Here is a 19031-nt window from a genome sequence, read left to right as displayed (position 1 = left end):
ACAGCTATCAAATGTATACAATGGATTTTACTGAGAAGAATAAACTCAAGCCCACAGCTCCCTTATGAGGTAGGTAAGTCAGATTCTTTCCATTTTAAAGCAGAAAATTGAGGCACAGTACAGTTAAGTTCGTGACACTGCTTGAACCCAGTCCTCCTCCTCAGAAGATCACACATAAAAATGAATGAAGTAATACAGGTATACAAACGGATCAGTATTCCTATCAAAATATATAAACTTTACCTGTAACAGTTTACTTCATTCTATTGAAACACTTGGGGGGGAAAAAAAAAGGCCTGATAAATGCAGTATAATAAAGTCTGAAAAGGAAAACATTATGATAATGGTTTTATAAAAACCTGAGATGAATCCTTGATGGAGTCAATTCATTTTGTGAACAGAATCTCACAGACTTTTAAAACAACATAAAAAATGAGATCATCTGATAACACTGTTGGACTGAGGCTGATGTTGCATTTGATAATGGGGCAGATTTGAAAGTATTTACTGATCTGGCTGCAAAAACTCTGATGTGAACACAGCTTCTGCATAATCCTCACAAACATCCTGCAGTTCTGCTGCCACATCACTTAGGGCTTCTTCTGTTAGTTGCTCTGCAAGACTGAGAGAGAGGGAGGGAAGAAAAGGAAAAGGTTCAGAAAGTCAGATTTCAAATTCCAGTAATTCATTCCATTGATATCAATGATTTGATTTGAAAAAGCAAATACTCATGTTTTTTTCATTCTTTCTACTGCTTAGCCCAAAAAAAGATCTGATATGTGTTCTGGTATGTGTTGTATAAGATATCAGAAATTCTCTCCTCAGACTGGTTCATAGAAAAGGACATATTTCAGGCTTTAAAGTGTTGAGGCATCTTGGTTGCTTCCTTTTTTCAAACTCTTAGATACTAATTCTGCTTTGGGAACAAGAGTTAACATACTATGGTGCTCATCCAAAGGCCATTGAAGTAAATGGGAAGCTTCTTATTGATTTTAGCTGCCACTGAATCAGGCATTACTGACAGCAATAAAGTTTAAGGGAAAGTGAGATGAGAAATTTCAATTTTCAGTGATCTCTGGACCACAGCAGATATTACAGAAGGGTAAGATTTTTATTTAATTACCCTTCTAACTAAAGGGTAGTTTTATTTTAGTGTAAGAACACAATTGTTTACTGGCCTCTTGAAAACTTCTCTTCAGTTGTGCATGTATCCTAAATTATCATAAAGTTAGTCTTTCTAAGACCTTTTGAGCATAGCATGGGAGTGTTTCTTTTAAACGTTGTGGGAGACTATTTTATGTAAAAAGATTTATAATGCCCTCTGGTGGTAAGAGTAAGTCAATGAAGTATGCTGGATATCAGATTGCATCTGTAGTTTGATTTCAAGTAACAACATGTTATCAGGCAAATGGCAGCAGTGGAATTCAGCTGTCAGGAGAGATTCACTGCCATTTAATCCATCTGCCAATCCCAAGAAGGTGCCAGTCCTTGAACTACCCAGCCTCACTCCGATTATAAAAAGGAGCACAGCTCAGAAGGCAGAATGATGGTACTGAGAACTGACAAGGCATATTTCAGTGGTTTAGTTCAGCAGATTCAAATACAGTGGTCTAACCACAGTTATTAAAACATTTGCCTACTTATCCACAATTGAGCAAAACCATCACCACACATGATTAACTTCACACATGCAAATCATCTGAAATATTGCAGGACCTGTTCCTGGAAACACTGATGCAGATGCCAAATGTTACTCATATGAGCTAATTTAAATACATCAAAAATGTGTGCAGAAGTTTAAAAACTCTTGGCAATTAAGCCTGATGTCCAATCTGCCAATACAGATAATTATGGCAAACCACTCCATCTACAACCACTGAAGTTAGATTTTGTAATTCTTTCTTAATAGTCCAGAGTTTTCTTCTTTCATTCCTCTCCTCCCATAGTCAGAAGTCTTCTAATTTCCGCTCTGCAGGGAATTAATGACCCCTCTATGCCAACTCATGTTGTGCCAGTATTTCTTCAGTTCTGAAAGAACAGGACTAGCAAGGTTCAAGTTCAGCCTGTATTTCCATGCTTTTTTGCGGCTGGGACTTTACAAGACCAATAGGTGATTTCTGAAATATCTTGTACATATTTAAAATGATTTCTAGGCAATTATAGGCAATCACTCAAGAAAAGGATAATCACTCAAGGAAACGATAACCAGTGATATAATTTAGTTGCTATACCTGGTACTGAGCAATCAAAATACTTATTCAAGCTTCAGTGCAAGGGTGGGTATTTCAGCTTACATTGCCCTGCTTGCTGAGCAGACATTAAGCTTGACAAACAATTTTTCTCTGCCAGGAAGTGAACAGCAGAGAGACTGTTACTTACAGCTTCTTCACCTCTTCTATTTGTACTAAGGGATGGTAAGCCACCTATGTCACACCTCCTGCAGTGAGCTCTGTGAAGCATGAAGACTTGTGGAAGAGAAAGCACTGAAATCTGTGCTAAGGCCAGTGGCCTCTTTTTAAAGAATATCTACTGTTGTTCCATGAAACACCAACTTCGTAATCCCTCTCCACAAAGATTAAAATTTGCACAATTGTTTACAGTGCTTTATTTCTTTTTCACTCAAAAAAAAGAAAAAAAGTTATTTTTGTTTTCCTTCAATTTACCTGTTGATGATAGTCTTCTGAAAATAATTTCAGTTACTCTGTATTTTACATAGTTGATTTTGTGGTAACACCATAGAAAGACGTGAAAATAATCACTCCTCCAGGACACTCTGCTCCCATATCCTTTTGTTTTATCCAACTACCAAAAAAAATCCATGAACACCAAGTTCCAGCAGAGAAACAGTCCAATAGCTGACTGCTTGTGGCTTTCAATTTGGAATTTAAATGGCACCCTCCCCACTCCTTTCCTGAATAATGACAGAAAAACCTGTTAATCAGCTGATACATTCACTTCAAAAACATGAAGATAGTTCATATACCTCTCAGCGATCTGCCATGGATTGAAACTGCCTACTGCCTCATGTGAAATAAGCTTTAAGTGATGCTTGTATCTGCTGTTATAATCCAAGATGCTCTGGAGCATATGCTTTGGCACAGACAGGCACACACAGAACTCTTTCTGCAGAGAATTCCGAGTCAAGGGCTGCAGAATGTCATTTTCAGTCTGCAATTTCTCCTCTGCTTCTTTGTTTTCCTCAACATCACTGAAAAGATAAAACAGTTGTTAAGCAAGAACTAGATTTTCAAGTATCTTTTTGAAGGATCAGAAAATCTCTTCGAATAGTAACCATCATTTTCTGTAATGAAAACACCATAATGAAGACACACAGCTCATATGCACCACAGTTTAATGTAAGGCCAAATATTCTACTTACTTGCCATCAAAAACTTTTTCAAATAAAATGTTCACTTCTGGCTCTGTGCGTCCAATTAATTTGGTTATCTGAATTGGATGAGGAGATGTAGGTCTTTTAGCTATTGATGCAATTTGTTGTTCTAGAAGGAGGAAAATAACATTTAAAATTGTTTTTTTGGAAGAGAAAAACTACATTTACTGCAGGTAAGTCCTCACAAAGACTTTTGCTTCTTTTAAGGGGAAGTCCTTCAGATAAGTTAAGTATTGAAGGTGACAAGCCCCTAAAATGTAAATTCAATATAGGATTTCCAAGAGCTTGGTGTATTAAAGCTGAGCATTTTAGAAATCCTATCTTTAGTATAAATAGTTTGTTGTGTCAGTGGGTACTTCTAGAGAAGAGAGAGAAAATACCACTCTAAAATGAGTGTAGTCTATTAAGCTTGGCAGTAGATCCAAGACATGGAAAAAAAATCCAGCAAGACTTGGGCTAAGTCTTTACCAGTCTTACTGTGAGATTTTTCCAACTGGTGTAAAAAACCCACAGTTCCATTAAAGTCAGTATGTGATCAGACACTCAGCTCGGAAGATCAGTGTAGCTTCACTATTGTACTCAGTCAAATAGTACAATAAAGAACAGAGCAGGGGGATGGGAAAAGCAACAAGTATAAGTCATCCTTATTAGCATGCCACTGTGGCAAGCGATATTGAAGTATGTACACCTATGTATGGGAAACATCAAACTATTGTTTGGAATGCTACCTTTCATTAGTGAACAGTTTTCTACTAATATTACTTAGGTCCCTCTCAATTAAAAATTTAATCTGATGTGAAAAGTGAGTTATAACTTTAATCTGAAGTACTTTACATTCTTTACTTTTCTATCCAATAAAAACAAGCAGGAAAAATGTGATTAATGTGAACTGGAAGCATCCAAATTGTGGGGTTTTTCAAGGATTAAATACTTTTTGCTGAAGTACATTGGACAATGAATTCTGTACAGAAAAATCCAGATTTTCTGAGGCTGTAAAAATTAAACTTTCATGTACACTGCAAGATCTAAAACCAGTATCACCATCACTTGAAAGGAATAAGGAAAGAGAAGAATCTTCTAAGCTTAAGTAATTTAATATTATCTTCTGTGTCTGCCAGAAAAACCTTAAACTGTTACTGATTCACTGCTACACTAATATTTACCTAACATTTACTCTTGAACTCTAAGCCATTTAAACTCATAGTTTATTAAAACAAAGGAAAGAAAATGGGAGAAGCAAACTAGAAGATAAATATCTGCTTGCTCCTGCCTAAAGAAATCAACAGCAGGAACAAACAGACTTTTTCACTATACCTTACCTCAGCCTGTGAACTGTTATGAATAATTTTGAATTAATCAGCATGAAAATGATTACTGCTAAGTAATAAATGGTGTTTCAAAGGAATCAAGTCACATGAGAACACACTAAATACTCTTTTCAAGATTAAGATTTAGTTTTGCCAGTCCTTTTCTCAAAACTGAAGACAAGCAAGTCATGAAGAGCTTAACAAGAAAAGAAGTGAAGTGGCTTTAGGATACCTCAGACTTAGAAAGTAAACTAGCTGTCTTCTGCAGTAAATTCAAGTAGCTTACAGATGAATTGGGAGTGTAGGTACTTATGGAATATCATCTTCACTGCACAAAAATCACTACTCACATTTTGGTAGAAAAGAAAATATCTAAGTTAAGGAATGACAAATGCCTAGAAAATGGACAACATTCAAACTTTACATTTGATGATTGGAAGTATGTGTTAAAGACTCCTATCCTTCAGCTAAGCTGCACTAGCAGTGCTTTCCATCCAAATGCAGCCCCAATAAAGGCTTGCAGAAAATGACAGCCTGTTCTCAGAAGAGATCCTTCCTTTTTCAAATACTGATTTTAGAACTATATTTTAGAAACAGTCCTCTGAAAGGAGCAGTTATAGTAAAAAATGTGTCTGGATGGTGCTATTTCATCACATATAATCCAATGATTTTGATCTCAAAACATCTGAATTTAAAGATGCAGATTAAAGGAAAACCAAGTTGCATTAAAAAGAGACTTACCCATTTTGTCCTCCTGGCCCCAGAACTCAGAATCACTGTACACAATCCGGGTGAATCTCCTGCGTACAGCCTCCTGGTATCTCTGGTTTTGAACATACAAAATTAATCAATCAACACATACTTAGCAGTTCAGCTGTACTAGTTATCACCCAATAGGAAAGCAGGTCATGATCCTCCTTGGTCAAAGTAGGCTTATTTTGCCTAGTTAACGTAACACAGAAAAGGTTATTTTGCCTAGTTCACATAACACAGAAATCTGAAATCACAGATAATAATCTTGTTCAAAATGCCATACTTGAAGACTCAGCCAGTTGCCAGTACCATGGCAACTCCTCCCGTTTCAGCAGTTAGCCAAACAACTGAAGGGCCCTCATGCTGTTCCTCCCTTACCAACAGTGAATTCAAACTTATGCTTAAGTGCCTCATGTGGATAAGGACACTGCACAATGTAAGCTTCATGCTTCCAACGTATGAATGGATCTCTAGAAGTAAATGGCACTAAACTCAGTAGTTCTAAGTTATGATAAATTTCACAGAACAGGAAGGTTGAAATAGGACTTGAACCAAAAACTATGGAAAAGCTGATCAAAGAAAAAATTTTTAAGAAACCAATATATAAGAAAGTTCAAGTCAAGTAAGTTATAACCTCATGAATATATACATAGAAAGATGGATAAATAAGGACAGAGATAACCATGTATTTGTCTGACTTCCCCATGTTGCCCTGTAAAATATTTTGGATTGCTAGAGCATATTTCCTCGAGATGCTCATGCTACTAGAATACTAGGATCCTGTATCACAAAAAAATGGGAAAAAAAATTTAATTCATAAACATTCAAATACTTTCCAATCTGTGAGACAATCAACATAATTGCCATACTGATTCTCCCATTCACATACAATAATCTAAGCCACAAAGTCTTGAGGTGGGAAGCAAACTCAGGTTTACCAATGCTAAAGCTAGCAATAAAACCATTAGGGCAAACATTCTTCTATTCTTACATGTTTTGCTGAAGTGTAAACTCCTTCCAAGTCTTTCATTTCACACAATGATCCAGTCAGACCTTGCTTCATTTAAGAATGTAGATACTTACAGATATTACAATTTATGGACAGTAAACAAGAAACTGGCACTAATGAGACCAGCCAACAGAGAAAATCTTACTTCAATTTCTTCCATTCTTTGCAACATTGAATCCAGACTATGTGTGTCAGCCACAGGCAGAGCCTCGGTCTGGAGTCTCTCATGCTGCTCCATACTCCACAGTTCCTGAGCAGTATCTTCCAAAAGATCATCCAATAGCTTTTCACTCAGAATATCTGCATTTGCTGCAACCTGCTATTTAAAACAAACAAACAAACAAACAACTATACAGCCAATGCAAGGAAAAAAAAAAAAAAAGAAAAAACACCCACAAAAACAACTGAGGGAAAAGAATGCTTACAAATCAAACATTTCTTACAGCAGCTCATGGAAATAATCCAATTGTCATTTCAACTTTTCCCTTCAATGAAAATCCAAACAAATTCTTGTTTTCCTTCTACCCACACAATAAGCCAAATCAATAAAAACAGCTTAGTATGTTCCTACCAATAAAATCAATGAATATGGAAAAAGCTCGCCACACAACTATGTTCCCAAATTGAAGGCGAAACTGTCACAGGTTCAGACACCACCCAGGAATTCAAGAAAGTGAAATGAAGGCCCTCATCTTATGAAACACTACACACACATTTAACTTATCACACAGGAACAGTCTCACAGCAGCTCCAGGTGGTAATGAGTAAATATATAGGGTCCAGGCCACAGCTGTAGGTTTCAATTGTGTTCAATTTTACCAGTTAGCTGTGGTACAATATCACTATTCATTTACCTGTATTATTTTATGTGAAAACATTTTTAACCCCTAAGCAACTTTATGCATTCAAGGTCACACCAAGCAAAAAATATACAAAAGAGATGATGTTGGAAGGAGCTTTCTCATTGTTTCATAATGTACATGGTTACAAAACAATACTTTAGAAGGCACACATGCTTGTAAAGATGTGGCTTATGTAAGTTGAAATTGCTAAGTTTGGGAAATCAGTACTACTTTTCCAGATGCATTCTGCTATATAGCAAAGATAAAAATTAACCTTAAATGTCAAACAGCTTTACCTATAACATACAGACAGAATATACCTTCTCAGCTGCATGACTTAAAAGGTGGTTTATAAATGAAGAATCCTTCAAATGACAGTTTGTTTCCAAGGAGAGATGGATCTTCCAAATAAAATGTAAATCCTCTCATGATAATCAAGCTTTCTGTATTATTAGTCATTAATATTACCAGTTTAAATTTATTTAGGCATTAAATATGGTATTATAAGAATTATTGAAGTAATCTTATCAAGTCCAGTCATGTTCAGCATGGAACTGTTACGACCATTCAAAAGCAACTTAAAATGCATCTACCTGACAAGAAGCTAACCAAATAAAATTTAATGCAGTTTTGCCAAACTTCATTACAATAATTCAAGACCCACATACTGAAATGGAAATAACTCCCCAAATGTCAAAAATTGTGTTGACTACATAAATACGACTTGCATTAAGTTGAAAAGAAACTGCGTGTTGCCCCTTTATAAATGTTTTACAGCTCTAAAGGCATCCTTCAAACAGTGGCATGAGCTTGACTTACTACCTGTGTCCTGTCTAACGGAGGTTCTAAGCGCTCCCATACTGCCTTCTCAACTTTGTCTGCATGCTGCGCTGGAGAAGCACTTTGTGACCTACACAAAAAAGAACAAATGACAATGCCATTCTGAAACTTGGTATGACAACAATAATTCAAAAACCCCAAACACATAAATGTACTTTTTGGGGGACTGGTGGGAGTGCGGAGAAGACCATATCAGATCTGACACCATTTATTAGCTCTTCAAAGAAAGTCATTACCTTAACTTTTGTATTTTTTTCATTTCTCCTCTGTGAAGGTCACTTAGAACCTTGACTCTTGAAGTTTCTGCTTCAAGCCATGCTAGTCTTCAAAGACAAAACAGTAACAGAGGGTTACAAAATGCACATTCTAACTACTGAAGAATAAAATCATGTGATTCTGAGTCTTAGTTTAGAAAACTTGCAAAAAACTTCAGAGAGAAAATTAATACCAACTTTAAGACTATAAAAGCCAGGAAATTCTGCTGAGAACCAGGGATCTTCAATTATGTTTCTGCTACTGGCAAACAGGCAACTTCATGGCTATCCACAAATACTGCCTGGAGAGACGAGCTCCTGATCTTTACCATGCACACTGCCTAATACAGATCCAGCAGCAAGATCAGCAGTTGGATCTCCTGCTTCAACTGCCACAAACAGCAGTCCCAAAGCAAACTAAATTTGGGAAGCTTTGGTCTACAGGATGCCAAATATAGTTTAAAATAAACAAACCTGCACTCTGTTACTGGCTAGGACAAAGATATATATTTTGTCCTTCTGGAACAGGGAAATAATATTTACCTTCTTAAAGCAGTGCTGCGAATATCCATTCTGCATACTGTGTGTTTTGTCAATGCCCCGCCTAGCATAGTTTGGCCTGTGACTCCCAGAGAATACTTGGACATGACCCAGGAAAAAGCATAAAGCTCTTAAAACATAATGGCTCTTCCCAGGCTGTATGAATAAGACCACTTTGTGCCGAGTGGGGAAAAGAATACAACAATCTGGTAGCGAGCTGTGCTGTGCCACTTGCCTTCATGGTCTGACGGCCACGCCAAATCCAGCCTATTTACTAGTACAGATACAGCAGCATTTTCACAGGAAAGCAGGGTAAAGATGGGTTCCACTAGACTGTGAACATACCGCTTAGGTGAAACAGGTGGAGGTGTAGGGTTTGGAGGCACGCAGGGTATTCTGCTCTCCTTAACAAGTCGCTTGTTCTCTTTTAGCTGGAAAGCTATAGTTGTCTCTTGAAATTGGGCATGCTTTCCTTGAGGCTGTACCTGTCTTGATTTTAGAGATTTCAGCATTCCCTTAAAATCAGCACAATCACATTAAAAACATACATTCCAGTTGTTGAATTTTTAAAGTATTTTGCATTCTGCTTCAGAATTTGTCTTGAAGTCATGCCTGCTGCCTTTGTTGCACAGTTGATGTATGTGGATGTTTTACAACTGATTTAAAGGGAAGTACCACTATGCCTGAAAAGAACATATGCTCAATCCTGCAACTATTATTTTTGCAAACAGTTCCAATTTTTCCAATGTTGCTTTTCATAGGGAAAAACTTCTTTTGAAATTTTCAGAACTAGACTCTATGTTAACTCCTAATAAATCCAAATAGAAGTTTTCCAAGGTAACATTTTATTCAGACATGACACTATAATACTGCTATATTTATATTTGCTACAGGGACACTTAGACTAGTCCCCTCAGTATGAACTACTGAAATGCTCAACCTTCCTGCTCACAATCCTCACTGATAGCTAGATATGGGAAGCAGTAAAGTTACATATGCATGCATTACTGTATCAGATCTGACTTTTCAAGCTGAAGGTGATACCCCAAGGAAAGGAAAAAAAAAAAAAAGACATTTAATAAAAAACCCCAACTATTTGCAGAATTTAGCACTTTGAAATATCCTTTAGAGAACTCATTTGTTTGCATTACAGAAGCCTCTTGCTGGTTCTAAGAAGAACTTACCAGGAAGCAGAATTTGTATTGTGAAGTTTTATAATACTTCATTGATTAAAGAAATATCTGCCTAACTTATAGCCTCCTAGTAACATTAGCATTAGCACAACATTACTGCTGAGTGCATTTTTCATGACAGAGGGTGACCAATAAGAGGAAAATATTTCACCTTTAATTTTGAGTTGTAAAATAAACATGCTAATTTCAAACATTAAACTAGTTTCGGTGGAAGTTTTCCTTGCTAATTCTGTTATTGTTTCTAGTTGTACAGTGCGTTTCCAAGGAACAATAACACTACTTTCAAAAAAACATTCGATAAAATAGTCATAACCACTAGAAATAATGTAGGCAGATGACGTAGTTTATCCCCCTATGCCTCCTAGATCAGAATAAAAAAATTGTGAGGAACTACAAAGCTTGACAGTGTCTTACATTATATAACAAATCCTAGAGGACAAGTAGAAGAAAGCATAAATTCTTTTATCACTTCCATACCTGTGATTTTGCAGGTAATAACATGCCTTTCTTCTTCCAAGGGCCACTTTCAAGGATGGGATCTTTTTTTACAGCTCTAGCTCTCATCAATGCATCTGTGTTTCCTTGTAAAGTGGCATTTCTCTCTGGCACAGGTGGGTCATTTTCTTCTCGGAATTTATTGTGCAGTATACGAGCACAACTGTTTGCCTTCTGAACTGCTGAAATATTTACAACATGTCAATGTTTATCTGTATCAAAAATAATAAACTTTCAACTGTAAGTTGAAAGGGGCAAGAATCATCTTTATTTCTACATTTGATACTTCTGTTATGCTAGCTATACTTAATCATGAACTTTTAAGTGCTATCATAAATAAAAAAAAACCCTTGTATTTCCTGACAAGTATTAAATAAATTGTCTTTCTTACACTGTGTCTTTCTTACACTGTTTCAATGAACAGGAGATTTTGCGTTTTGTGTGCATATACATATTTATATGTATATAGATATTTGAAAATACACATATATATGAAAATCACGGGAAAGCCTTTTGGTAGTAATTGCCATATGAGGTCTAGGCAGTGATAACGAAACATTCTTTTTTAGGCAGCAAGACACGTGGAAACCATTAGATGCTTGTCAATATACTGTCTCTCTGGACTGCCAAAGATTAATTCCTCTCATAGAATTCTTCTCGCCCTTACCTAGGGGTAAAAAGGAATACTTACTATTCTAGTAAAAACAGTATGTGGTATGAGAAAGACACCCCAAAGAAGAAAAACAATTAATATAGGTTATATAATAATGTAATAAGCTATAATGGCTTTCATGAGGTGTCAAAATTGGTGGTAAATTTATCTCACAATACCTTCAGAAAGAATAAAGCCCACTTCCTTTCATATATGAAGTAAAAGAATAAAGTAAACCAATTCCCAATGGTTGCATGGCAAACTAGTAGTGCAAAAACCAAAGTCTTCAGCTTAACTATCAGTTAACATCTTTAGGTACTGAAACTGTGATTACTGTGCAGAAGACATTAACGTTAATGAACTGGTAAGAATAAAACAAAGCCACCCCTCTCAAAAGTAGAGAAACTGCACAAACCAAGGAAATTTCTGAGCCAAGGCCTCAGCGTATCTTTTCACTGTAAACAGTTAAACAACGATAGCTTTGTTGGAGATTTGCTAACAGTTAGTGACTTTGCATTTAAAAATAATATATTTATACAGCATTTTCTAGGCAGATATTTGGAAATATTCTGTATGCACCATTAATGTCAACTTGTAAACTGCCATTTAGGTGTCTGTAACTGCAGAAAAACACCCTAAGTGTAGCCCACGGTAAAAGAAATGGACAAAAATATTAAGAACATGGTGATAATAGTAATATAAAGAGGCATATAAACCTGCAGGTCTATCATAACAGGGGAACAGCTGAAAAAAATGCATAACAAGGCTATGTGAATCTGATAACTACATATGGGCTGTTGCACACTTCTGACCAACAACACGTAACACACTACAAAACTGAACTGCAGATGGTAAGTTATCTGATAAAAATGTATTTAATAATTCAAAATACAAACTAGTTGAGAGACTCCTGGCAGCTGGAGGTTTTCTAGGTTCTTGTCCATGCTGTCCCTTTAAGACAAGAAGTTTGTTTTCTCCTTTTGGAGATGTAAGCTGCTTTCTGGCTGGAAATGTCTCAGTGTTCCTTGGAGATTTGCCCTGAGATGCTGAAATACATTTCTTCACTTTTTTGGGTGTTTGTTTCTTTTCCAGCAGTGAATCCAGATCCTGCACCAAATATTTAGAATTTTAATTACTCTCTCAGTAAACCTGATGTAATAATGAGAAGCAAATTCAAGAGATTTTAACTAGTTGGAACTTTTTTTGGTGTGGTTTTGTTTTGGTTTTTGTTGTAGTGCTGATTCCTGATAGGTTGTTCATGCAGAAGCTTCTTGATATTTTAACTTAAATTTACAGAAAAGGCTTGCATTTTTGTATTTACAGTTGGGTCCAGCAAATTTTCTGCTTGCAGCATGTTCAAAAAGAAATGGACACAAAGGCTACAGACAAAAAAATAAAAATGCCCACATGACTATGGTAAGACAGACAGATACTTCTTCTGATGCTAAATCCAAACTTAAACAACTCTACCTCCCTTCCTGTTCCCAGGCAGTTAGCACTGTTACTGTTCTCATAAGCAGTTCAGAGCAGTAAAAATAAAACCACAGCTCTTACAGTTAGAACAATATTTTAGGGAAAATAAAATATCTTATGGCTATTTTATCAGTTGCTTTTATTAAAATTAATTAAATACTGGTTTCATAATAGTTCAGGTTACATAGGTTCTTACTTAAATTAAGTCTTGTAGGTAGGAACTGCAGTGGGAAACATGAATCAGAACTTTTCTATTATACCAACAACATGTTTTAAGACATCAGATATCACTAACAAAAGCCATTTGAAGGGCATAGAGCTTAAGTAACTCTTGTAGCTACAACTTTATCTTCTGCCTGGACAATTCTGCACCCACCACCACATGTGAGTCTCAGATGCTCATCACTAATCCTGATGATGAAAGCATGCACCGCAAAACAATAAACATGTAACTTACACCAATGTATAAAATGCAATTCTTTCAGTCCTGAAAATGGAATATGAATCAGAAACTGGTGCTTTGTTACCACTATCACTACCAGTCCTCATTCTACCAGGAGAACCAATAAAGACAGGAAGAACAGCAGCAGGTAGCTTCCATGTTTAGGATGCAACTCTATTTTAGACCACCATTATTTAGAAATGTACTTACACATTAGAAAATATGGCCTCTAAAATCAACCAACCAACCAACCAAACAACAGAAAGATATTCTGCCATTTCGTGAACACACAATATAGTTTGCAGTCTCATATTTCACTACATCTTTTCTGCCTTCGCAAAAAAAAAATGTGTTTTCCTACCTCAACTTGCAGCAAAATGTCTATGATAACGTCAGAAATGGAAGAATCCAATTCTAGTTTGGCAGAACAGAGAGACAGTTGTCGAATGAGACTGCCCAGTTCCTTGTAGTGGGTAGGAATCTGCTGCTCTGTTTGATCTGTAAACTGATTGGCAAATGCCTGCAAGGCTCGTACAGCTCCTCTGTGTGCTGCTGCCAATCTGGATACTGCTCGAGACTGGAAAAATGAAAAATAAGTGCTTTCATAACTACAGCTTCTATGAATACTGATGCTATTCAAAGAATTGTTGCCAAAATTTCATAGAGAAACACTCAGGCATGGGATAATTCTGATTGATATGAGGCCATTTGTGCGACAAAACAAAACAGGCATTTAGGTCATCTACTAAAGGTACTACACAACAGTACTCATATCAGGTATCATGCTAGCTTCAGATAAAATAGCCTGGTTATAACATATTCTGATGTTTCTACTACTTATGCCAACAGAGTACTGTAGTCATGGGCTTGACCCTAACATGCAACAATTATACAAACATAGAACATTCTCCATCCCCCAGTTTTTGTTACAGAAGAAAATACAAGTGATGGAAAAGCACAAGAGAACAACAGACAATATTGGCCAAACACTAGGCACGATCTCAGTACTATCTTTCTAAAAGACACTGGGCAAAGAAAATCGGAAAGGAGGCTAATAAGACTGAGAGATATCAACAGGATGTTAAAAAAAGTCGTCAAGAGTAGAACAGTGTTATTCAGAAAAGGAAATCGAATGAAGAAGGAATTAGAACCCACATAAAAGCGGAAGACCAACAGCCTTCCTCTCCAGTTTACTGTAGACAGATAAGAACTGAGGAGAAGAAGGAAGCAGGAAAGGCTTTATCAGACCAAATAAGACATACTTCTGTAAGAATGAGATGAAAGGTGCAAGATACAAAGAAAATCTCCCTTCTGGAGAGGGCTTGGGTGTACCCTAGACAATCAAACTCAATTAGCTAGAAAACTTTCTGTCAATAAGTTACGCACAGCCTGAAGGATAATTATGTCTTACCTTTTTGGTATGTTTGATTTTATGAGGACTCAGTTTCTCTAAATCATCCTGAATTTCTTTTACCTGTTTATCAAGAAAGGGGGGGGGGGGGGGGGGGGGGAAGCCAGTCAGAATTAGCTCCGCATCTATAAATGAACAATTAATCTTCACTGTAATATCTGAGTGAAAGTCCAAATTTTCCAACAGTGATGCTCATCTCTCTGTCCAGTCATGAGAGAAATTAATCACGCCGTTCAGATCTGAACTAGAATGCCAAAGAAGTTCATAGATAACCTGATCAAATTTCTTGTTTCAGTTCATTTCTGTCAAATTAATCACAATAAACTGGCTACTATACATCCCAATTTAAAATGCTAGTTCCTACCTGTTGCTGGAGTACATACAGCATCCGAGCTGACCGTGCAGCTTGTTTCTGTCTCCTAGTGCAAAGTCGTTGCTCTTCATCAGGACCTAAAATTTCTCTCTCTCTCCCTAAAAAGCATGAAACGTCAAGTTTTATGTCTTGATTTAACCTGTGAAAATCCTGATTAAGCCATGATAACAAACGTAATTTAGCAATAAGCCTCTTTCATGCAGAACCAATACATAGTGTATCATACTTTGCAGGGCTCCCTTGAAGAGTAATGCAAACTAGTTATTTTAACTCTACATCACATTTCCATTTAGAATTTGACTAAACGTTCTTATACAATATAGCTTATTGGTTACAGCTTACAGAATCATGTGACTCCTTAGTTTTATGACAAAGTTGCAGGTAAAGCACTCAAAGGTAGCAATGGTTAAACCTCCAGCTAGTTATTACAAAAGAAGCGATGCAGTGTATACTGTGGCTGGCTGGGATGGAGTTAGTTTTCTTCACAGTCACCAGTATGGTGCTGTTTTGGATTTACAACTAGAACAGTGTTGATAACACACCAGTGTTTTGGCTGTCGCTGAGCAATACTTGCACAGCACTAAGGCTTTCTCTTTTTTTCAGCTATGCCCTGCCAGTGCGTAGGCTGGGGGCGTGCAAGAAGCTGGAAGGGGACACAGCCAGGACAGCTGACCCCAACTGATCGAAGGGATATTCCATGCCATGCTCAGCAATAAAAAATGGAGGTTTTTTGGGGAAGGTAGCCATTGCTCCTTGCCCTTTGCCTGGGCATTGGGCCTACTTGTGGGAGGTAGTGAGTAATTGCCTTTGCATCACTTCTTCTGTTTTTTACCTTCTTCTTCCTCTTTCCTTCTGTTACTAAACTATCCTTATCTCAACCCCTGAATTTTCTTGCTTTTAATCTTTCTATTCTCTCCCCTGTCCCACCAGGGGGGAAAGGAGCACAAGCCTGTGGTGCTTCACTGCCATCCAGGGTTAGCCCAAAACACAGTGTCAGAAAGCACATTAATCATGCTACTGCACAGCCATAAATTAGGTGAGTCAGACTTGTGAAATGAAATTTTACCAGCTGTTGCCCCCTTTCTGATCACTGATAAGAATATGGCTAATTATGATACTGTTTTTTGTAGTCTGAATATCTAGCCAATAGGCCTACAAACACCAGTATTTTTTCACCCACGTTATTAAATAGCCTACCATTAATTTACTATCGTTGCAGGTTGGATTGGAACTCACCACAAACGTCAGAGATAATAAACCCTGATATTGCTTAAACTGGCTAGCCATTCTAGCTTTTATTTGCTTTTCAAAAAAGTAGATGGTTCTCAAAATTCCAGAACTGAATATGGATTCCAATCCAAGGCAAAAAACAGAAAGAAAAACAAATCAACAAACTACTGTACATTTATATAACATAATTATTGTTCAGTCTTACACCTTTTTTAGTCAGTTCTTCAATTTTCTGGACATAGCTCCTCAATTCTTTTTGCAGCCGTAGGACTTCCTGCACATTTTTATCTTCTTTTTTGTTTACATTTGGCTTGGGGTCCAGTCCTGTGTCATGGGTGGGTGGAGAGTCCAAAACAGCTGGTATTAGCTTTCCCTTATTTGGTGTGTAGAGATAAACTTTAGCGCCAGAGGTGGTAGTCTCCACTTTGGAAGGCTGACTGAGTTTCTGCTGATAATTCAAGCAAGTTTGAGACTTCAGTGCATTCTTATTTTCTGGACTTTCAAATACCTCAGTCTTCTGCTGTTGTGGCTTCTGGGCCAACAACGGCTTATTGACAGCATCTCCAAACACTTGCTGTTTCACTTGCTCTTCAAGATGTCTTCGCTTTATGTCCCTTTTGGCTAGCTGAATAGCCAATTTTAGTCTCTCTTCAGATACCGCTGAAAACATGCCAGAGCTTCTTATGCTGGGGTCCTCACTTCCAGCTAGATTTCTCTGATCATTGGATGCCTTCAGTTTTTCTATTATAATTGGAGGGGGGTTAGAGAATCTGAGAGCCAAGTTCTCTGGAAGTGCAGGAACATTTCTATTAAACTGGAGCTGTTCCAAAGTGTAAAAAAAAGCTGATGTTACACAGAACACTCTACACAGGTGACATACCTCTAGTGTGTATCAGTAAGGAAAATGGATACTCTTTCATATTAGAATGTATTCTGTCATGATGGTACTTCTTAAAGGCATGCAAGGTATTCTGTCCACTCAGACAAATGCCAGTTTTCAAAATTATTTTGAATTAAGCACTTAGATCATCTTGTAAATAACATTAGGCACTTACCTGCAACTTAGCGTGGGCACCTTAGGGAGGGTACACACATTGAAAAATCTGCTCCAAAGTGACTGGGCAATGGACAGTGAATGCCCTTATAAAGATTTTTTTTTTTTTTAAGAGTTCTGACAAAGAAATTAATGAGTTATAAGAACAATTAACATTAGTAATATAAATGGGTAGGATTATATCATACTGGTTTAGTAAGGCAGTACTAAATTTACAAAGGTAACAGAAGGAGAAATGATGAAGGAGATGCATGATGAAGGAGAAATGGAAAGCTGAAACATGATACCACAATAAAGTTTCTAGGTTCTGTTTCCACGTAGTAAAGTAAGAGGTTAAGATAGTGTATTGATTTAGACTGGGATAGACTTAAATTTCTTTATAGTAGCTAGTATGGTGCTACATTTTGGATCTGTGACGAAAACAGCATTGATAGCAGACCAATGTTTTCATTATTGTTGAGCAGTGCTTACACGGAGTCCAGGCCTTTCCTGCTTCTCACACTGCCAGCTTTTGCTTTACCTATTAAACTGTCTTTACCTCAGCCCACGAGTTTTCACGTTTTTACTTTTCCAATTCTCTCCTCCACCCCACCATGGGGGAGTGGGCAAATGGCTGTGTGCTTAGCTGCCTACGGGGATTAAATCACAACAGAGAGGTAAATAATATTTAGATGTAGTTTCTGATCTATACCCTTACAAAAGGACAGTGTCAAGATTATGTATGAAAGCATCATGAAAACAAGTATGAAAATTCGACACCCACTAGTGGGCTGTCTCAGGAAGTAGGTCATAACCATCTTTTTTGTAACGATCACAGATTAAAACCAATTCAGCACTGCTGCAGAAGTCAGATAATACCTGTGTTTGTAAAGCCTTTGCTTCATTCCTGTATAGCTGAGTAGCAAATGCAAATGTAGCATCAGACATCGTTGGCTTGCTTGGTCCCATCACATTGGCTTGATGCTCAAAATCCAGTTATTTGTCCTTTGCTTACAATTACAGCTATGAACGTAAGAACAACCATACATTATTTCTGCCTCTCAAAAGCAATCCCAGGTCTGATGTGAATAACAGATAGAGAACCAACCTGAGGAGCCACGTAGAAATGGAAAATGTATTGTGTACTCACACAGGTGGTCCACAAAATTGAGAGTACAGTCCCACCGTTTAAAGCAAAATTTACAATTTATATCCTTCTTTTACACACCCCCACGGAGAGCTGAGGAGCACCATTACAGACTATGAGGCTCACACTATGAATCGTAAGAAGACTGCTGCAGAGCCTTTATAGCTATTACTTGCCTACAAGGGAAATAGGTGACTGCAGTAGGAAAAGACAACAGACTAGCCAGGTAGCCTAAGGCAGTGCTCAAGGCAGCCAGGTCTGTACAAGTTAGTGTCAAATGAAAACTGATCAAGGGCATGCTCATACCTAAACTTCTTCACAGAGAAGCATTTAAAATAAAAGCGATGCGTGGAGACAGCCAGAAACTTACGTCTCCATCACCTGCCTCTGAGAATTAAAAAACGAGTAGGACCCGACACATAACGGTGTTAAAACTTTCTATCGCGACTGAACCACAGACTTTCTCTCCACGCCTCAGCTCAGCCGCAGGCACCTCACACGACCCCGAGTCCGGACGCCTGCTTGGCCGTGCCTGCCGACAGTTTTGGTCACGACGCGCCCCTCGCGAGGGGAGCTCCCCTGCGGTGCGACCCCCCTCCAGCCGCCCGCAAGTCAGACCCCGGCGGCCGACCTACCTCGCCCCCCC

General features: G+C 37.6%; 1 protein-coding gene across 2 annotated transcripts; it reads right to left on the bottom strand.

Moving 5' to 3' along the window:
* Positions 1–283: 283 nt before the first annotated feature.
* KIAA0753 (KIAA0753 ortholog) lies at positions 284–18977 on the bottom strand. Of its 2 annotated transcripts, XM_010573884.1 has the most exons (15): positions 18118–18977; positions 16413–17025; positions 14967–15073; positions 14603–14665; positions 13553–13768; positions 12173–12383; positions 10607–10806; positions 9282–9451; positions 8379–8465; positions 8125–8212; positions 6606–6779; positions 5440–5521; positions 3380–3500; positions 2984–3208; positions 284–622 (listed from the first exon to the last, which is right to left on the bottom strand). In XM_010573884.1, exons 1-15 carry the CDS (start codon positions 18205–18207, stop codon positions 505–507), a joined length of 2565 nt encoding a protein of 854 aa, XP_010572186.1. In that variant the 5' UTR covers positions 18208–18977; the 3' UTR covers positions 284–504. The 2 variants fall into 2 exon arrangements, with proteins under 2 accessions (XP_010572186.1, XP_010572188.1); XM_010573886.1 differs by lacking the exon at positions 13553–13768.
* Positions 18978–19031: the final 54 nt, after the last annotated feature.

The sequence above is a fragment of the Haliaeetus leucocephalus genome, unplaced genomic scaffold (genome assembly GCF_000737465.1).
Source record: "Haliaeetus leucocephalus isolate CR32 unplaced genomic scaffold, Haliaeetus_leucocephalus-4.0 Scaffold395, whole genome shotgun sequence".
Lineage (NCBI taxonomy): Eukaryota > Metazoa > Chordata > Aves > Accipitriformes > Accipitridae > Haliaeetus > Haliaeetus leucocephalus.
The sequence above is the reverse complement of the archived record's forward strand: the minus strand, read 5'-3'. Positions and strand labels throughout refer to the sequence as shown.

Coding starts and splice junctions, on each gene's coding strand:
- KIAA0753 (XM_010573884.1), bottom strand. CDS start 18,207: ATGGGACCAAGCAAGCCAACGATGTCTGATGCTACATTTGCATTTGCT. Junction 17,026..18,117: donor CAAAGGCTTTACAAACACAG/GTATTATCTGAC, acceptor ACTTTGGAACAG/CTCCAGTTTAATAGAAATGT. Junction 8,466..9,281: donor CCACCTGTTTCACCTAAGCG/GTATGTTCACAG, acceptor TTGTCTTTGAAG/ACTAGCATGGCTTGAAGCAG.